General features: G+C 39.1%; 1 protein-coding gene across 1 annotated transcript in view; it reads left to right on the top strand.

Moving 5' to 3' along the window:
• Kdm3 (Lysine demethylase 3) overlaps positions 1-20,774 on the top strand; it is a 315,578-nt gene that overhangs the window by 144,602 nt on the left and 150,202 nt on the right. The window contains 1 exon segment of the mRNA XM_085484998.1: positions 4,378-4,434. Within this exon segment, the coding sequence (XP_085341124.1) occupies positions 4,378-4,434 (57 nt within the window).

Genomic DNA, 20,774 nt, shown 5'->3' with positions numbered 1-20,774 from the left:
GCAGTGATGGCTTTTTACGAGATAGAGCGAAAAATGCTTGCGCTGCACGGATTCAGATTTTTACGGATGTTTCTTTAACCCATTTTTTAACGAAGGTCGCTATACGCAAAATTAAAAAAAGGACGGCGACGGAGAAATCGTAAAAGACGAAATATATTGCCTGCCGGGGCACTAAAATCGAAACCAGATCCGCGTTGAGTATCGTGAAACAACCAGTCGGAGAACCCGACTTGTCGCTAATACGCAACGTGCGTCGTGCGTGTCTCTCGGTGCTCTTCTCTTCGTGCTCATCCTTTCTCCGAGCGCTTAGCGCGGCTTATGTTATTCTCGTACCCTTCATCCGTTACACACTGTTTGCTGTTCGAGATGAATTATCTTGTACCATGTCTCGTTGGACGTCAGTCCGTGCGAGATGAAATACGTCCGTGGGGTTCTTCATTTATCTTTATTAGATCAGTCTTCGGAGTGAGACAAAAGAGAGCAAAATGTCGTCCGATTTTAACGAACGAGTGATAGCTATCAATGTGAATATAAATAAACGGTCGTCAAGGATAAAATTACTTTTGTTAGGAATAGCTGGTGAATAAAGAAAGACATCGCAATAATTTTAAAAACGTATATAAATATCTTGATATATTTTTGGAATTAATATTCACTTTCGAATATTTTAATTATTTAAATAATGTATATTTGTCCGATAGTTGCAGGATATAAATTACAGAAAAGATTTAAGTAACTAATTCTTTTTTTCACAATTTTATTTCTCATTGTGAATTTTTAATATAATCTTTCGTGTCAAAATCTTTGCCATATCTTCCTGCTCGAGAAATGGCACATTAACGAACCATATCTTCCCACGAAGAAGAAATATTCGAAGAAACACGAATCAAATAGAAAGTACTTTCGCGTATACCCGACGACAAATTCTTAGTTGCTTCAGCGGCTTAACGTGTATAAGAAGCGCGGCGCGTCTTTTCCGAGACTCGATTTGTGGAGCGTCAGGTAAAAGGGAAGGATTCGAATCGAATCGAGACGAACGCGCGACATTATCGATAAAAAGATGAAAGTGTCGAGAGAGAGAGAGAGAGAGAGAGAGAGAGAGAGGGGGAGGGGGAGGGAGAGAGAGGGAGAGAGAGGGAGGGAGAGGGGGAGAGAGAGAGAGAGAGAGAGAGAGAGAATCTTCACGAACGTTCGCCGAGCACGCTTCGCAAATATTTATCAATCAGCGCGCGGCTTAACTTCCTTTTTCCTCTCGCAAACGCGCGAGACACGCCTGTCGGCAATGTCGGTCAAGACATTGAGAGACACGCGCTTTGTTCCTCTCTTCTTCTTTTATTAATTATTCTCTTCGCGAAATTGGAACACACCCGAAGACTCTCCGCCAAGAATCACCCTGTAGTGTTTCAAAATGCATTCTCAGCGACTGTAATCGTTCTTACGAGTTTTTGTTTCGTTTCGATACGTTTCTCGATAGTCGTCGAAAAATCGCTTCCCGGACTATGTCTGAAATCAGAGCGAATAAAAACGATTGATTTATGTGCTTCCCTCCGAATTGCGTACTCGATTAATGTGAAAATGTCTTCGTTTTTCAAAACGGCGCCTTCACTTTAGTGCACATCGTGATTTGTCACGATCTCTATTTGTACGATTTTTGTTCATTCTCTTATCATTCTGAATATCGAAGTAAGATATATATAATGGAGGAAATAAATGTATTTCCAATACAATTGGACGAGAAAGTATTAAAAGAATAAGAGAGAGAGAGAGAGAGAGAGAAAAAATATTTCTATTAGTTTCGATGGGGTCTCTTTAAGAGCGTTCGATTTGTACGGATTATTGATTCTCGTCTCGAATGAGTTTCTCGTATATCCGTTTCTTTCGCAAGACAGTTTTTCATTCGAGTGTCATCACTCGACTCGCCTTTCAGCGTTAGTTCAATATGACTCGAGTCAAGAGTCACGTGTTAAAAAGTGAAATCAATATCGAGTTAATTAATTTAATTAAGTTCTTATCCAGTCTTCGCGATCTAAGTCAACTTTCGTGCGATGCATATAAACTCGCGCAATTTCGCTAATCAATTCCTCGACAATTACACAGCGCGTTGCTGATTTAATGACCTTGCCGTGCTCTTTCGCCCGGCCGCAACCGGCGAAAGCCGTAGGAAAGTGTGCACCAGCTTCGAGATAATCCGCTCGATCGCGCAAATATAAGTCTCGACGATCGAGTCACGAAGATCGATCGATCCTTCGTTGAGCGTCGGCGCGCTGAATGAGAGTCGAAAGAGGGGGAGCGTGAGAGAGCACGATATTGCCAGCTGCAGCAAACGGCAAAGTGCAGCAACCGGTTCGATAATGACGTGTTGAACGGGTAAACGAGGCAGGTAGACCTCGAAAGAGAAACGATTGGAGAGGAGGATCGCAAAGGGAGGACCTGGAACAGACTTCGCGCATATTGAGTATCGACGATCATTAAACTCGTCGATCTATCGCTGTTCTCGGCAAAAGAAGAGAGAACTGCACAAAGAGTTCTGTGCACGCGAGACGATCTTGCTGCCTTTGTTTGCTAGGATAGAATTCGATCGATCGATCAGTCACTTTTTTATGATTTTCTGGCTATTTTCTGTCGGCTTTAACACAATTTTACCGCGTGATTTTTTTATCGATTTTTATTATAGGTAATTGGAGAACTTGAATTTCGTTATATTAAAAAATTGGTTTAGATAAAAATTAAAATAATAGAGAGAAAAAGAGAGAGAGCAGAAAAGATCCTTTATAGATAACTTCCAGAAATATTTACATATTCGCATATTTTATTTACTTCGCAATTTATTTAATCGTGACATTAAATATTGTTAAAAATTTATCAGTTGTTGCATCAAAGAAATGTGACGTAGCTTTAATTCTTGTGAATCATTTTATTTAAAAATTTCTATCGTTAGATAAAAATCTTGTCGACAGTGTTACACTTGACACAAAGCAACAAGACTACCGCATTGAAAATCTCACTGATGAGAAGCAAAAACATAGTCAAGGCCGGTAGTATTTTTTATTGAAATTTGAATGATATCTGTAAATATTTATACAATTCATCTCGAAGTCGAATCGGTCGTGACTCTGACGTAATTCACAATCGTTGTGTAACGAGCGAGAATACTCTTCGCAAAGTATTCCCGACGGTGACTACGATAAATTAATGACTCGTCGCAACGTCGAGGTCAACAAACAGCTATGGCAAGAACTTGCGTTTGTATTAATACTGCAACTTCGTCATCAACTCGCGACGTAAGTCGTAAAGAAAAAACCAGCGAGATAAATTACACTCGAACTAGACCTCAGATTATGAATATGCTCTCGCAAGCGTATAAGCAAATATTTGATGATTGCATTTTTAAATGGGACGGTGATGTAAAAATAGAATTATTCTTACGATAAGTAAATGTGTTTTATAAATGAAGCGATAATTGTTTCATAACTTTTCCTCGTTGTAGAACTAAAAAAAAACAGAATGGTTTCATTACGCGATAATGAAAAAGAATGAACTAGGGATTTGCGTTGAAAGTTTCACTAGATTTCAACGACTTTGTCGATGGAGTGGATGATGGGGGTTTAAAAATAGTATATCCGTTTGTAAACAGAAAGGGCTGACAGGTGCGTAAACATCTGGAGTTCCGTACCTTCGACTTTATGTATAAATTAATCCGCGCGTGCTCGAGCGACGAGAAAAATTAAAGAGGAAGACGAAACTGCTCCGAGACACGTTATAAATGTGCGCGTTTCTCAAGGCCTTGAGAGACGAGGAAAAAAAAATCGGAACACCGGTTATACTCATAAATGGTCGGCTGGCCGCTGCTTTTAAAAAGCGCGCACCTGGCGACACGTTTTCGTATCCGTTCGTGGACATCGCACCTTTAACAACCGCGACCTTCTTTTTGGTCTTGGAAAATAGCGAGAATATTGGAAGCATATGTACAATGTATTTCGGCTTTGAAGTACATATGTATAATTTTTATAAAAAGCTTTTTCAGGTTTATTATTATTAAATGTTTTTGTTGTAATTAATCTCTTCTTGTTGAGAGATCTCTTCTTGTTTTCTAAAGAGATTCATATTTTCCAAATCGAAGAATTGATTCGATCGTCGCGTTACGTCACTGATCACAGCTGATTGCGTAGAGTACCGGGGACGAGGTGTGTTATTAATCGGATGCCTAAGCGGCGCATTTACGTATAATTTTGCAGGCCGTTAGCGTTACCGACGCCTTTGTTCCCAACTAGACCCTAAGTCATTATGACCGGGTGCGCGCGTTTGTCGGACTATTCAGTGCAACGTTTGTCGCGCCCACCAACATGCCAGGCTATTAACGATGGTCTTTTGTTTCAGGTAAATATGCAGCATGCTTATTGCCCTCCGTCCCTCATTCGGCGCTGCCTCGCCACGGTAAGTCCACATGTTCACGGGAGCATTATGCTCCGTAAATTCAATCTCGTTTCTTTTTTCGAGCAAGCGGTGCTACAACACTCGCGAATGTACGACGTGATTAGTTTAATTACTTGATCTCAAATCTGCCAAAGTTAAAGAGACGAATTTATTTTTTTTTCTTTTTAATATTCGTAGATATTTCGCTGATTTCGCGAATTGTTTAGCACAGCTTCTTGAACAGTCCTCTCACGTTACTTCCTATTTTTATCTCCGACTTGATTTACACGAAGCACTATCAAGTAAAGTTTATACGGCGCCATTAAGCGATGTTCTCAATTTATAATGCAGTGAGAGAATTCTCTCGTGCACGAAGTGATAGAAACTAACACAATCAGCCCAGCTATGTCGAGGAGCGGGCGACGATAACCCTTGTGTATATCGACGATGATAGACGCAATAAATGGCGCTTATTTATAATATAAGAGAAACGGGCGTCAAGCTGAAGCGTTAAACGCGTCAAGACTTTAAACCAGAGATGTCGTGAGAGATAAAAGTACCGCTAAAAAAATTCACTCGCGCAAAATCTCGGTACCCACGTTTCTTTTCTCTCGCGTGGCGATAAATTAATTTTCTATGGAAATAATTGTGCTCTCCGACGCTCGCCCACGGCTATCTGCTTGATTCATCGCGCGATTAGGTGGTAAATGCACGTTCCTCCGGCAAAACTCATACTTACATATTACATGCGTACGTAAGTCGTTTCTCTCAGTACTCTAGCGGTACGGTTTTTCTCGTATTCGTGGTGGTTCACGTTTGCGGCTGATGCCACAGACCGCTGCTATTTTTTCCCCAAACGCGTTTATTTCGCTTTCGTTGCGTCTATTTTTTTTTCACCGTCGCCGGTATTCGGCCCGTTATTTTTCTTGCGTTGTTACATTGCATTTTATTGCCAGTAATTTTTCTCCAACCAGCGCTCGCGACACGCGAACGCAGTTATAGCGGAACTATGGTAAATATCAGCTCTTTTTGCGCCGACGATGCTATTTATTTATTTATTGATCACCGCGAAGTCGATTTTTCCTTCTCGAAAATGTCAAGACTCTCATAGCCTTCGGGTGATAAACTTAATTAAAAACAAGTTTTTTTTTTCTCGTAAAAGAAAAAAAAGACTTTCGATATATTATTTTTTCAGATTAAAATAAATTTAATTGTTTTTAACTGTGGAATTTACGTTGACAGTATATAAATTATCGGGATATTTAAGTATAGTATAATTCAAGTGCTCTCTTGTTTGGTTTCCCAATTCGTTGACGAGAAATTATAAAGAAAGAACAGGTTAAACATGCAAATATCGCGGTCTCTTCTATAAATAACGAGCTTTAGAAAACGCTAAACACGCGTCTGTTGTAAGCGCGCGCCTGCATTATTTATGGAGCCACATTTGTTTCTGTTTAACTATCTACGACTTCGCTGAACTTCTGAATATTCCATATTGCGGATTTATCGTCGTCGGACGGAAATATTTCGAGGATGCGACAAAAGTCTCGCGTCGTACGTATTATACATATAATAACCATTATTTTCCGGATTTGGAATAAGATGATTAAAGTAACTGTCCATTGCTTTATTATAAAACAAAATATCATATTATTTTATTATATATTATCTTATTTTTATCATAAATAATCTTACTTTTCTGAATTTTAACATATCGCGTATACAATATTTTTTTATTTGTGGAAAACTGTATTGTCAAGTAGAAAAAAATTTCTAAAAGTTTTCTTTCAAAATATTTGGATTGCATCGATATCGTATGGTCGAATTAATTGATTCATTAATGCAACTGCAAGTACAATATTGTGCGTTCTCTGTTTTTCTTAAACTTTCATCGCTTCGATAAACTCGTCGTGTACGATGAACCAGTGTATCGCCATGATAACCTCACCATTCTTCTTTCTGTATCAGCGCACACTCGTTATCGTCGATCGGCGAACGACGAGAATGAAGTTCGTTGTTTCCGGGTAACACACGCTCTCGTTGCGAAATGAAGATCTTTTTCCGTTGCCGCATAACACTCCGTTAAACGCATCGCATACGCGCGAATAAATACTTATTATTGTAATTGTACTGACAAAGTCATGTTATCGAGTCGCGAGAAAAATATGTGCGTGTGCGTGTATACAGTTTCCATTTCAAAAATAGAAAAATATCAGAATCGTAGAACGGAGAAATTTTACATCACAAAATTAATCACTTTAATCGTGATGAAAAAATTGTTTGTTTCAACGTTATTTAATGTCACACTATCAGAATATCACCCATCTAATGAAGCAAAAACACATCACAGATTTGATGTAATAATAAAATTAAATTAGCTAGAATTAATTAAATTAAAATTAAATTAATTAACATTAATTAAATTTTTAAAAAATCTCAAGATTTTTGTACTTAATTACGTATGAAATATTAAATAAATTTCTCAAAATATAATTATTAATTTCCACACACACATACACACATTTGTGTCTGATAAATCACAGATTTTTTTCCGGGGTAATCTCGCTTATAATTCGGTCAGTTCTGGCGGGTAATCACGATCGTGTTATATCGCGCTGCACACACGTTGCTCGTAATCGTGGTGCTATCGTGTTATCGTTATCCAGACAGCGCAACCCGGCCGCGTTATCACGAGTACGTTGACTCTCACTAAGCGCGCATGCAGAAGCCATCCGTTATCTCCGAGCAGTTGACTTCTCACTTGGAGAACGTTATCGTCCGTCACAAAGACGATTGTAAAGGTCGACTAACGTCACGTCGTCGTTGCGTGTGTTGGTTGAAACTCCGAGTCTTCGCAACGGTTGCGATATTCTCGTAAATCCTTTCCTCTCCGTAAGTAGGAAATCAGGGTAGGCGTTGGAAGGCCACTCAAGGTCATTGTGTATTTTTAGAAAGTATAACGCGGGTGATGTAACGTTTTTAGAATATTCGCTTCACCGATTATCGCTACGATAATAATCCGCGCGGTCGCTTGGACTCTTTCGGAAGAACCGGTTTCTTTTGAAGGCGTGGACATTTTATTAGTTTCTAGACCTATTTATCGATCCATTGTAACAATACGAAGACAAGGTATCGATTTTATGGCTCTATATATTAGACTATTATCTATGTATTATGTGAAGATAACATTTGACATTTAAAAAAAAGAAGTAACAATTTATTTTACATAGGACATTATGTTTTTTACTGACAATCGATCAAGAGATATCGTCCGTCTTCCTCTATCACACATATCTTGGATTCCCTAAAACTTGTTTTAGAGGAAAGCTGTCAAACCAGATTTTGCACTGGTAAAGCCAGTTCCGGGCAGGATTTTTGTGTTTTTTTTTTCTCATTCTCGTCGTGAACACGACACATTTATAAAACGTATCCATTGGTTCATTTGGTTCGTTATGTCCGCGGGAATTCATTACGTTCTTATATGCTACTTATGACCAAAAGATGAAGAGTAGGACCAATGTACAAAAGAACCTGTTTTATACAGGTACAGGTTAAACTTTCCGCGCTGGTAACGCATAAAAGCGTCGTGTCATTCCTATATAAGACGAAATAGCCTAGTTGTAATTGGTATTCTTTCTTTCTTTCTTTCTCTTTCCGTCTTTCCCTTTCGTGGCAAATAGTTTCCCAGAGGTCCCTGTCACGTCGGCATTCCGTGCACAATCGATATTTCAAAGCGCAATACGTTACATCGCGCACATGTTTCCGACAGGTCTTTTAAAGTTGCACGCAATGGCGTGATAGCTTTATATCTCACGGCACTCTTTGAAGTATTACTTTTTTTCGATCGACGTAAACGGAATCATATTAATTTAAAGTGGATCTTACTTTAACGAGATGTTGAATTCAACGCGAAGAAGTCTGTTAGAAAAAAGATTTTTATAGATCTTTTAAAATGTCACTCAAGTCACATTAAATTGCATTAATATAAAATGCAGAAGTCAAAACTGCATGAAGCTTGAAGAAATCGCAACAATTTATTTCTCAAAAGTTTTCACAAGTAAAAAAATATCTCTCGCACATTTTGTAATAAAAATACTTACTCGATAAAAAAATATATTCACCCGACAATAATCTATTATTGTATGTTCGGTATTTATGGTCGTCCTGCGCGGTCACGTGGAAGTAGGTCACGTTAAAAGGTACGCGCTAAAACCGATCGAGTGCGCGGTCGACAGCGTATAATCTACTTTGTTAAGGCTATTTAAACGCCCTCGCGAGACTACCGTTTCCAGCATCGCGAGCTTTTCCCGCGGCGAAAGCACCGTGATGCCGACGACGCCGCGGAAGGATTCCGGCCACAATGCGGACGGAAACAAGTTTTGGAAACGAGTCTCTCTCTACTCTTGTAACGCCGCGTGGCAGCTCGCCAGGTCCGTAATACGTCTGCACCTAATGTCTCGACTCGTCTTCCTTCTTCTCTCCTTCCTCTCGCCTTCAGCCTTGTTCTCCACCGATCCCGAGATGTGTACGCGGCAGTTAATCCTCATCCGTGCGGCACTTCTCAACAAGCGACTCATAAACAGCCCGTTTTTATCGCCTACCTATATATGCAGCTAGACGAGAGCCGTCGACCTTGGCGATGATGCTCAGCATGATCGAAGCCGCGGTCGTTTCAAGGAGTTACGGCGGTCTCTTCGATCTCGCCAATTTCAACAGTCTTATTCAGTGTGTTTAAAAAAAAGGGGTCTATTAAGAGATTTTAAGTATGCAAATTTAAAATAGCACAACAAGCACTGAAGTTGAATGCAGCAGCATTTAAGTTTCAAAATGGCATAAACAAATCTTCTTTAGAAAAATAGTTGCTTTTGACACTTTAAATAAATGAAGATTGTGTGAAAGCCTTTTTTAAAATGACAGTTTACGCTCCCAACTTTGACTGTAATTTCGGAAAAAAATCACGACAAAATGAGATACGACTGCGAAGGAGAACTCCTTGGAACTGACTCGCCAAAAGTTTGGCATCTCAGAGTTGGGAATAGTTTTTCCGTCGACGGGAAATGAACGAGGGCGGTCGCCTGGTCGCCCGACAATTTTATCGATTTAAAACGTGAAAGCCCGAAATTCTCGGGACGGAGCACCGTAATTTTACGGTAATTCGAAGCGTTAAGTAACTCCCACGGAGACGATTCTCCGCACGTCGACGGAAGCGACCGTGTCGACTCGATTTAGACGGCCTAGAAACCGGGCAGCTCCCTATTTCTGTTGACACACTTTGTAATGGTCAGGAATCAAGTGCAGATTACGTTGGTGAACTTTGGACGATGCGTTTCGTAAAGTTCTTACCGTTCGTCACGTACGAACCGATTGTTTACTCGGTATATACGTAATCTCGATTGTGCCGCATGTGCGATATCTACGCGTGACGATGGTAATTCGTGCATATCAATTATTTTCTTGATACGAATTGATCCGCGAGCAATAAGAATCTGACCTCGACATGCATATATCTTGTCATGGATTAGAATGGCTTCGAGATATTTTTGCGGCCTCGAAAAAAACTGGTTGCGCGCATATAAGGTGATACACATTCATTACGATGTTCTTTTTTCTTGTTTTTAAATAGATTATAGATGTAATACATAAACAAATTATTAATTATAAATTGATATATTATTAAGCATAATGATATAAGTGGCATTATTGATTCGAGTGAAAGCTTGTTCAAAGAAGATGGAAGAAAATTTAGTTATTTATACACTGTATATTAATATATTTATCAAATTATTTGATATTTAAAATTAAATAGAGAAAAAAAATGGATAATTTTTAACAACTCCATAAAAATGCTCTTTCTTGAAGCTCTTAACTTTTAAAAAATCATTAAATTTCTTTAATAAATTTAAAATAAATTTTCCTTTAAATAACAGTTTGACTACTTCAGTTACTTAAATATCTCGCGGTAACTAAGTATACCAAGTTGAATTTCTCTAAGGCAAACTCTACTTGAAATTGAGCGAAGGATAAGGTCTTATCATCTCCCTTGCATCTCTCAATCGACTCCGCTTCCTTCGATTTATAGTCCAAGTTTATAGTTCAAGAACTATTGACCTTTCGACGTGTCTACCAAGGGCAAATTATTCGGTCGCGTCTGTATTACCGCGAGCACCGCGTATATATCGCTCTGGCTTAACGATCTAACTCGTAGTTACCGATAACGACCGACCGGCCGACCGCCCTTACGCAACGTGCTTAGAGTGCCGGCAATTAGGGTAATTGCATTCCGCGCGCGCGCGTACGTAGGCGAGGACGGAAAAGAGGCAGACCGAGACGAAAGGAGACGCGGAGTGATTTGCAAGTCAAACCTACCTACCTCTACCTATCTGCCTGTCTCGCCTTCGCTCGTGAGTGAGGAAAAAAAAGCTTGAAGAGGAAAACTCGTCGATGCGTGTTTTTTAACGAGCCGAGGACTTTCGCGATGGAAGAGGAAAATAAGACTATATATTATTCTCATCCAATGTTATTAAGAAATAAAACCGACTAATCTCTCGTTCTCTCGAGATATCGGATATCTGGAAATTTTTAGTCTTTTGACTAAACGGAAGAACGAATTGTCAGGATGATACAGGATGATGAGAATGAGTCATCGAATCGCCGGTAATAATTGCGAAAAATTGAAATTTTTTGAGACTGGTGATTCTCTTGACAGACTTATATGCCTTTCGTCCGTTAAGTCGTATTCATAAACGACTCTCCGTTCTTTGTTACACGTAATGACACTTTGGGTTCCAGCCCCAGCGCGCCTCCCTTTTTCGACCCGCATCCTAGGGCTTTTGTGCTCTGTGCGATTATTATCCGCTATTCCTTGTTCCTTTCTCGCGCTATGTAGCCTCTTTCTCGTTCTTTCGTTTATTCATTCGTCTTGCGAGCTTTTTTCTTGGTATTTCTTCGTGTTGCCACACGGCGGCTCTCGTCAAAGAGCGGTAAAAGAGGAAAGAGGGAGGGTGAAAAGGAGCCAGAGTCAGAACCGGTTTTTAAATAGGCGCCGTAATTATTTCTTCCCTGACTCGACAGAGGAAAGGGAGAAAGAGAGACGGAAAAGACATGGATGGAAGAGATGTGGCTGTGAAAACTTTTATGTTCGGATATGGGCTTTGAAACGAATGCACGCATATCATGATAATTCGTTCACAGGTTCACATTATTATTTTCTTAAAAACAAAAAATTGCAAATTGTAAATTATGAATTTAATTATAGGACCCACATAAATAAAATAAAAAACCTAGCATGTGTATATTGTAATTTTAAAGATTTTAACAAATTATGAAAATGTAACAAGTATTTTATTCAATATATAATTAACATTTTTTTCTCTATTTATTTTCTATATAAATTCGCTATATATAATTTTTCGTATAATTTTCTATTTATTAAAATTTTTTTCTAATAATTTTAGACACTTTATTTTTTTTTAAATTCTAATCAAATATATTCAATATTAATTAATACCGTTGCTTGAGTAGGTTGCTTTCGCGGTGGTTTTCACTTAGCAATGATTGAACGTAAATACATATGCGAATAGAAGATTTCCATTTATTATACTCGTACAGAGATAAACGTGTATTCGTGATACAAGCCATTGACACGCATCGATGGCCATGCGTAAATTTCGAAACGGTTCTGCATTATTTACACAGTCCGCAGAAATCAAGAAGATAATTTGTTATCTCCAGCAAATATAATCCCTAGGCACACGTTGGAGAATATCAATCAGATTATGCATTTCCAGAAAAGTTGGCTCAAAGAGAAACTGACTTTAATAAAAAAAACTTTTTTTACAAAAACTTGATTAACACAAAAATTGATATAATGTTGAAAATTAAGAATTTGTATTTATAATAAGAGATCTAAATATTTTAAAAAGAATCGATTTCTAATTAATTAATAATTAAGATGTTCATTTATTTAAGGATACTGTACATAATTAACCGTATGTCGTCACCTTATTACATTGAATAGATATATCATATAATCGTTGAATGTATAAAATATGGTCAGACATTGTCGTCACATGAGAAGATATGTATATAAATGATAAAGAAAGTATTAATGTTTTCATTACTATATAAAATTTTTATTAGTCGAGTTTGAGGTTGTTTTCGTGATATAGGAAATCGTTGTTTCATTAAAATATAATGCGATGATCTTTCAGAGAACGAGCCAACTTTTATCTTCTTTTCGTTATGTTGTATGTTCCATTAAACAATTCGCAGAACGACCGACAGAGTGACGTCTCTCAGTTGTATAGATATAACATACACGTGCGGGAAACATGATCGCGTCCGGCGTCTCGAATATCTTCCTTGTAAGGGATGTTGGAGGTTGTAATAGGAGGGCAATAATCTCGAGGTTTGCGTAAGAACAGACGTGGAGCGCAACGAAATATATATAGATATTATATATGTCTACAGAAACACGCAGAAGCGCACCTATTTTATATATAAATATTAGGTTTAGTCCTGCAATGTTTATTCATCTACCCGAATGCATTTCATTAAGAAAAAATAATTGCCAGTATTTTAGTTTCAGTCAGGAAATATAAGAGAACAGCAGGCTAATTCCGCTCTCGAATGAATTTATCGGCATAATCTCGCGCGTCAAAACCGTCTCGACATTTATCCGTAAATTGGGAAATTTAATTTAAATGAATTTAAGACGGATTGATGTACGTTCTGCCTCCGAGAGCGAACTTAATTCCGATCGCTCTCTCTCTCTCGATATAGAAATCGCTGACGAATCATTTTAATGCATTCCGGGCGTATTTCGCGTGCGGCGATAAGAATAACTCGATCGCGATGTTCTCCCATGATCAATGCGATCCGCGAACACATCGTCGACCGTGTTTTCCGTAAAAATAGATAATTAATCATAGATCGACCTCGTTTCCATAGCGACTTGATTCTGTGCCTCGTCTCGTGTTCGACGTCTCTCCTCGACGTTGATCGTCGATGCAGATGTTTACGTCATTGTGGATTACTCGCGCGCGAGAAAGAGAGATTTGTCGATTGTTTGATGAATTTCTATTCGTGTATTCGAACACTAACACTAAGCTTTAAACATGCGCGCGTTTAAATTGTCGAAATTTCGCGACACGTAAATCTCCAGTCGGCTCTCCGGATTTAACGGTCGTAAAGATGGCAATCGGACTTAATTTAGCGACGTGTTTCTAAATGCACTTGGCAGATGTAATGGCTGTTTATTTTCTTCCCGATTTAACTGTCTTGAATCTCGAGCTGCTGGTACAGCTCTTAATAGTGCAGTGACTCACGTCGGAAAAGTGTGTATACAGGATCTTTCATCCTAATATTGATGCTACTTAAACTTCAGCGTTATATTTTTAATTCAGAGCAGATTTTTAATTGTTAGGTAAAAGATAATAAAATTTCAAGATAAATAAGCGATTCGATAAATCATCATAATCACATTTTTCTAAATTGATAAAATGGAAACAGAAATAAAACGCTCTTTATCCACGCGCAGTAATATTTCATCGGTTATATTTTGATTCTACCTCTAAAATTTTTTTGTCCAACAATAAGAAGAAGGCGACGAACTGAAATACTTTGAGAAAAAGTATTGCTGCGGCATGCACACCTCCGTTTTTCAAACCCATCGGAAGTCGTGACTTCGTTCTTCATTTACGACGAAGTCGATGGCTCACGTGCCGCACGCGCGGATACATATAACTACACTCGTGTCACGGAAAAACATAATTACCTCGCCGGCAAATCGTCCGATCGATTGAACTCTATCCGTTCCGTGTCACGTACATGTACCACACGTATTCGTGCACGGGCATTATATTCAAGATCGATTCAAATCTCTTCGCATTACTCTTGCCTCCTCCTCCTCCGACTGTGATCCAGATCGCGCGCATGGATCTCAGGTAAAGTCACGCGATCGTAATGCGGTGCCATTAACCCAGAATTCCACGGGGACGTAGGAGGAAGAAGAAGAAGTCGTTCTCTTTCTGCTTCCTTCTCTTTTCTTCCACCTCTCCACGTCACAATGCGTTTCTTCACGGATGGAATTTCAGGACGGAACGAGTGAGTTAACCTTGACGAGGTATGTCGGCTGACCAGGGACTAGGGTCTAGAATTACCACTCGACGAGGTCGATCCGACCGAAAGAGAGGCGGACACCTTTCCTCGGAGAGCCTACGTCATCGAAATTAAACGACCGATCTGAATCTTCCTCGTGTTTATCCTCTTCACGCACGGGCGCTACCTTATCTTCTTCGAGGAACAATAAATAACGGCTGATATTGTGTTTTGAAGATTAGTGTTGATATTTTTAACGACCTAAGCCAGTTAGATTTACATATTTTTTGTTTTTTTAGATTCTATAATTATTCAGAATTATGACGCTTTAGTATCGACTTCAATATAAACTTTTAATAATTAGAAATAAAAACATAATACTGAATAATCTTATAGAAGGTCACTTTGTGACCACTGCAAGGGATTTTTGGAAACGAGATCGCGTCCGCTCGTAATTTCTCGTACGAACAACCGTAAAAAAAAAAAAGCTCGGACCAACCCATTTCCCGAGGTACGCATGTGAAAGAGAAATTCCCTGTCGGCGATGAAAAATAAAGAGAGAGAGAGAGAGAGAGAAGCATCGGGGTCGAACCAGGCCATGTCGTTAAAACGTTGCCCGCGGATCGACGAACTATGATTCTGACCATCACCGCAGGTATCGTCTGTTGTCATCCTCTTCTCTCCGTTTTCATCCCTGGCCGGATGAAGACCGGACAATGGACCCGGCTCGTCTCTCAAGACCGACGAAGGAGAGTTTGCCCCGGAACCACGATCGATCGAATCGCGGGCGGTCGGAATCCGACCGGTCGGAGAAACAAAAATGTTTTAAGGATCCCGAGAAACCCCGGACCGAATCTCCAAAGCCAATTCGGCGAAAATGCAGCCGCTCGCCCGCTCTCTCGCGGAACCGGTTTTACGCGCCGGCCGGCATTCGTGCGACTGAAACACGAGGACGACGATCGGCCGGGGAGTTTACCTGGGTCGTGTACCTGCCTCGAGGAGAGGACGGGGTCCTGCATATCCTTCTCCCGAGTCACGAGAAGTGTAGCCCGCCGTCCGCGCTGCGAAAATCGCCTCTCTGCGGAACTTGATCCTCCGAACGGAGGGCTGGACCCGGCCATTTACCGCTTGTTCTCGCTGTCCGATTGGCAGGTCGGAGGGTGCATGCCATCACCGGTTCATCGAGGAGATCTCTTTCTCGCTCGGGCGGGAACGAGACCTCGCTTGAGACAAGGCCGATTCGACACGCAACGTCTACCGTATGCGCGAGCATAATGAGAGGCGCGAATGCGTGACGTGCAACATTATGTCTCGGTCTCTTTTCATTTTTTTCCCCTTTAATGACGTACGGTAATCTCTACGAAGCTATGAAAAAAATCTCGTCCACATACGCGGCGTTAAAATGAAGTCGATCGTCCATCGAAATGAATAAAATTACCCCAGCGTGCGATATATGCAGGTTCTAAAATTTCAACCAACGTTACGTCAAGCGTTCAGCCAATAATGTCACGGCATAGTTACGCGATTTAAAAAAAAAACATACAGATTTGTTCGAACCATTAACTCCCGACATTACCGGATTACAACGTCCGATTAATCGAAGAGCGCGTTGCCTGCTGTAGCCATTACGAAGGGAGATCCTGCGTGTTAACGTCAATTTCTGAAAAGCATGACAGCGGATACCGCTCTATCTGACCGTCCACATTATGGCAAACGAGCGTATCCCGTTGCGATCATGGCTCGTAAAGCTCACGATATCGGTTACAGCATTACAGCGTTATAAGGTGTTCGACGCGGTATCCGATGTCGCAAAATCGAACGTGTATGTACAGTCCACCAGCCGCGATTCAATTAGTAGCGCACCAATCAGGGAAGATTCTCCCCTCTTTGTTTCTGCATCTAGCTCGATTTACGTTTTGCATTCAGGAATCGTGTATGTGCATTGTATAAGGATATAATATCTGTCTAACCGAATATCCTTTATCGGTTGCAGATTTTATGGAAAATATCGGTAATTTTTCATCTTTGTAAACTCAAAGAAAAATTGTACACAAGACATATTATTTAAACTCTGGAAAATTATGGCACACATATAATATTCAGTGCATTACTATGTGATGATTTTTCAAGATTATTATTAGCAATATTAATAACTTTTTAATTTTCTGTTACTATTTTTTAAATCTTTCAACAATTTTATTTTATCGCTATAAAATATTTGTTACATTCAATATTTCTTTCTAGAAAAGAAATAACGAAATCATAAATTGAAAAATATCGACTGCACTTACGCGTTGCATCTTGCGTAAATAATTATTTAAACTTTTGAAAAATTGTGGCACAAACAAAATATACACGTATTACTATGTAACGGTTTTACAACATTAATTATTACTTGTAATATTAATAACTTTTTAATTATCTGTTACCATTTTTAAAATCTTTCCATAATTATATTTTATCGTTATAAAATATTTGATGCCGTTTATATTTTATTTTTAATACAAGTCCAATATTTCTTTCTAGAGAAAAAATATCGAAATCATAAATGGAAAATATTGACTGCACTTACATTGCTTCTTGCGTAGACTTTCAGCTGTGTGCAATTTCTGCGAGATGTAGTTTTTCCTTTTTTCTTCATCTCAGCATCAACACGATCCATACACGCAGATATGATATTTGAGTCGCACAAACACGAAAAATATATATATATATATATATATATATATTTACTTCGATAACTTAATTTGACGTTCGGAAATTCGCGATACTCTCCTACGAAAATTTAATTATTACCAAGAAATCTATTTACATAGATTCAAAACGAAATCACTCGTCAATAGTAGTTTACTATACTATACAATACGTAATTTAAATATTATATTATTTATTAATTTATTAAGAAATAATTTATTTATTAAAAACGTGAAATTATTCTCACTGTTCATGTATTATACACACACATTACATACATTGTCTATTTACATACACACTTTCACACACAGTTGTCGGTCAGTGTTAGGTTTCGCAAACTTTTAGCTTATAACGAAAAAAGAGAGGAACGTTTCTCGTTGAGCGAAACTCTCGACTAAAGATTTTACGATTTTTAAATTATCTACTTGCCTGCGAGAGATCGAATCATCGCGCGCGCTGTTGATCGGACGCGTTCGTAGCCGTTTCGGAGTACTTCGGACGTCGTTCGCTGACGCTCGATCGTGCTTGTAACGCCCGATTGTGAGTCGAGTATTTCATCCGAAACGGTGCGATCGCGGCGCGTCTCCGGACCTCGTATCCAGGATTAACGAGGTATTCGCGTATTCGGATCGATCGTTTCGATTCATCTCGATTTATCGTCGTGTGCCACGTGCATGTGCCTCGTACTCGGCGTCTCGAAGTGTCCCCAAGGTCGCGAGTGTTCGCGAAATGATACATTGTGTGCCGCGAGAGCTGCCTGTTTTTTCTGTGACGTGGTGATTATGTCGATCAAAACGGATTACACGTCGTCGTCGCCGTTCATCGCAATCGGACGACAACAACGTAGTTTCTTCTCACGACAGGTAACGCTCGTTCAGCTCGCTTTCGAGAGTCTTTAATGCCCGGCAATCCGATTAAATCGCGGCGAGGAAGCCCTCGAAATGGCTTTCTACATTTTGTGCGAAATACATGGTCGGCGCTCCAAGTTGCAAGGTCACTGTGCGAGAAGCGAGAGACGCGGAATTTAATAGGAATTGAATAGATACGCGTTACGTAAAGATCATTTTTTTCTTTACGATGCTTAGCTTTAATTGCGCAACCAAGATGAGTACATGAGAGATATTTTGTAACATAATACTATTTTTCCGCAATTTTTCAAGTTACTGAAATTAGCTACATTCATCGCCAATATATATTTCGATATATCGATTTAAGTTCATGAATAGATCAACTCTCTAGTTGAAAATTTAATTTTGAAATAAAGAAATAAAGTTCGGAGCAAAATTTTAAGAAATGCGAGACAAATACGATAAATTTTCAAATTAATTACGTATTTAAAATTGAACTAATAGTACAAAATCATGAGAAACAAATTTTCTGATACACTTTAAAGGAGAAATTTTACATTCAAATATTCTGTATTTACATCAGGTAGAAAGAAATATGTTTTTTATTCTTAATCATAAATATGCGCATTTGGAATACTAATTTGCAAAGTAAAGTTTGGTGAATAAAATACTAATGATTGCATCTTCAAAACAATTCGAACAATTATAAATAGAATTGTTCTCAGCACGAGAGATATTTAGATTTTAAACTATACAATTCACATCGAATGCAACTGCGTACAAGTTAACAGGTATTATTTTTTCACATGTGCGTATAACAAAGATTTTTTATTAAATATTTTTCTCACACAAAAAAAAAAATATTAATGCGCAGCGTGTTTTTTCATGAATCTGCCACGAGTTTGATGTTTAATGGAAAACTATACCGCGAGGGGTTTCACGCTTGAAAAGCCCCGCATTGCATCGTATGCTTTTATTTACGCGGGCACGTTGCTGCGTTGCTGAAAATTAAAACTTTCATAGGGGAAAGCACGCGGAGCGAAGAGTTCTTTTATGATCGCGTGGCCGCAGTTCGCGAAAGATAAACGACAAGCCCTATTTCGCGTCGCGCGGTTGCATTCATATGCCCTCCCTCTAACTTTCCCCATCGCGGATCTCTCCGTTCGCGTTCGTTCGTCGAAGAGGGCGGAATTTATATCACGTATTTCCCTCTCGGCTCGGATATGAAAAGGAATATCGGCGTGCTCCCGCCCGGCGTGATATTCAATCGACTCTCAATTGTTATCGAATGGAGACTCGCCGCGGTTCGAATTAAGTGCGCGCGCTCGATGGGGCACGAAATAAATACAGCCCTGGGGATTTAAAGCGGGAATCGATCCCCTTATGCCGGAGGAAAGGAAGGGGGAGACGAATGCGTGTGTGTCTGTCTGTAACTGCGTTTGTAACTTGCGCGATGCAGCAGCAGGTGATGCAACTTTCGACAAAGGGGCGAATCGTCCGGTATTTCTGCTCGTCTGTATCGTTCACTTTGTCGAATAAGCGCGATATGACGTAACGAAGATGGATTTTCTATGAGACATTCGTCACGCGATTATCTTTTTTTTTTAACATTGCAAAGTTGTATGATTAGATAGACGAACTATCTAGTACGTGTTTTAAAACGCATCATTTGGTTTTTAAAATTGCTCAAAGTACATGCATTTGCAGAGATAACATAAACTATTTTTAAACATTGTAACTTTAGTACAGAAATAAAACTGGCTTTTATGTGTATATATTTTACTAACAAAACAGATGTATTTGCGATATACTTTTCAATTTTTTTGCAAAAAAAATTGAAATCAATATTTTATTTTTTTACAAAAAGAATGCAATATAATATCTTTCGTATATGAATCGTTTATCTGGATGTCGGTGTAAATCAAATTCTGCAGCAAAGTAAACTTAATGAAGACATAAATTCGTGTAATCAAGTCATTTATGCGAAGAAAGAATCATGAGATTTGATTTATGATGGAAAATAAATGATTTTATGACACCACTTTACTCGTGATTTTTAACGAGACACGAATTTCATTACGCAATGTATGTATACAAGAGTTCTCTGCACTCCGCGACGTATATCTTTCTCTCTCTCTCCTCCCCTCTTTTTTTTTACTTTAAGAGTTCTGAAACTCGGTCGCGTCCCTGTATCGCATAGATCCCTCGGGCGAATCCAGAAGCGGTCGTCCTTCGGCGAAATAATTGCGGAACACAAGCTAGCTCGCACGCTCTCCTGGCATTTTTAATGGCGGTGGTATTCGCGACGCGTATACGGAGCAGTCGTTATCCTCGATTTATGGTCAGGTTCGCCATGAATCCTTGCGCAGCATTCGGTTGATTCGATGAAATGGCACGGCAGGAGAGTGGCTATTCGCGAATCGAAGGCGCGAATCAAATGGGTCCGGTAAAGGCTCTTACTCTCCATTTAGAGGCGCCTCTTTCATCGAGATCGATTTCAGAGACAGTTTCTCATATCATGAATATAGATGTATGGATATGTAGGATGCTTCATAAATTCCTGATATTTTGTTTCACACATCTACGAAATTTTTTGGAGTATATTGCAGTTAAAAACTGACAAGCTTATTGTTAACAAGAACATTGATATAAATTTTTTCGCAGTTACGAATTATTGTGAACTTATAGTTTATTAATTAAATTGAAGATTTATACATGTAA

The sequence above is a fragment of the Nylanderia fulva genome, unplaced genomic scaffold, assembly GCF_048542155.1.
Source record: "Nylanderia fulva isolate GAGA-0341 unplaced genomic scaffold, ASM4854215v1 Scaffold33, whole genome shotgun sequence".
NCBI classification, from domain to species: Eukaryota; Metazoa; Arthropoda; class Insecta; order Hymenoptera; family Formicidae; genus Nylanderia; species Nylanderia fulva.
Note: the sequence above shows the minus strand (reverse complement) of the source record. Positions and strands in the feature narration are given on the sequence as shown.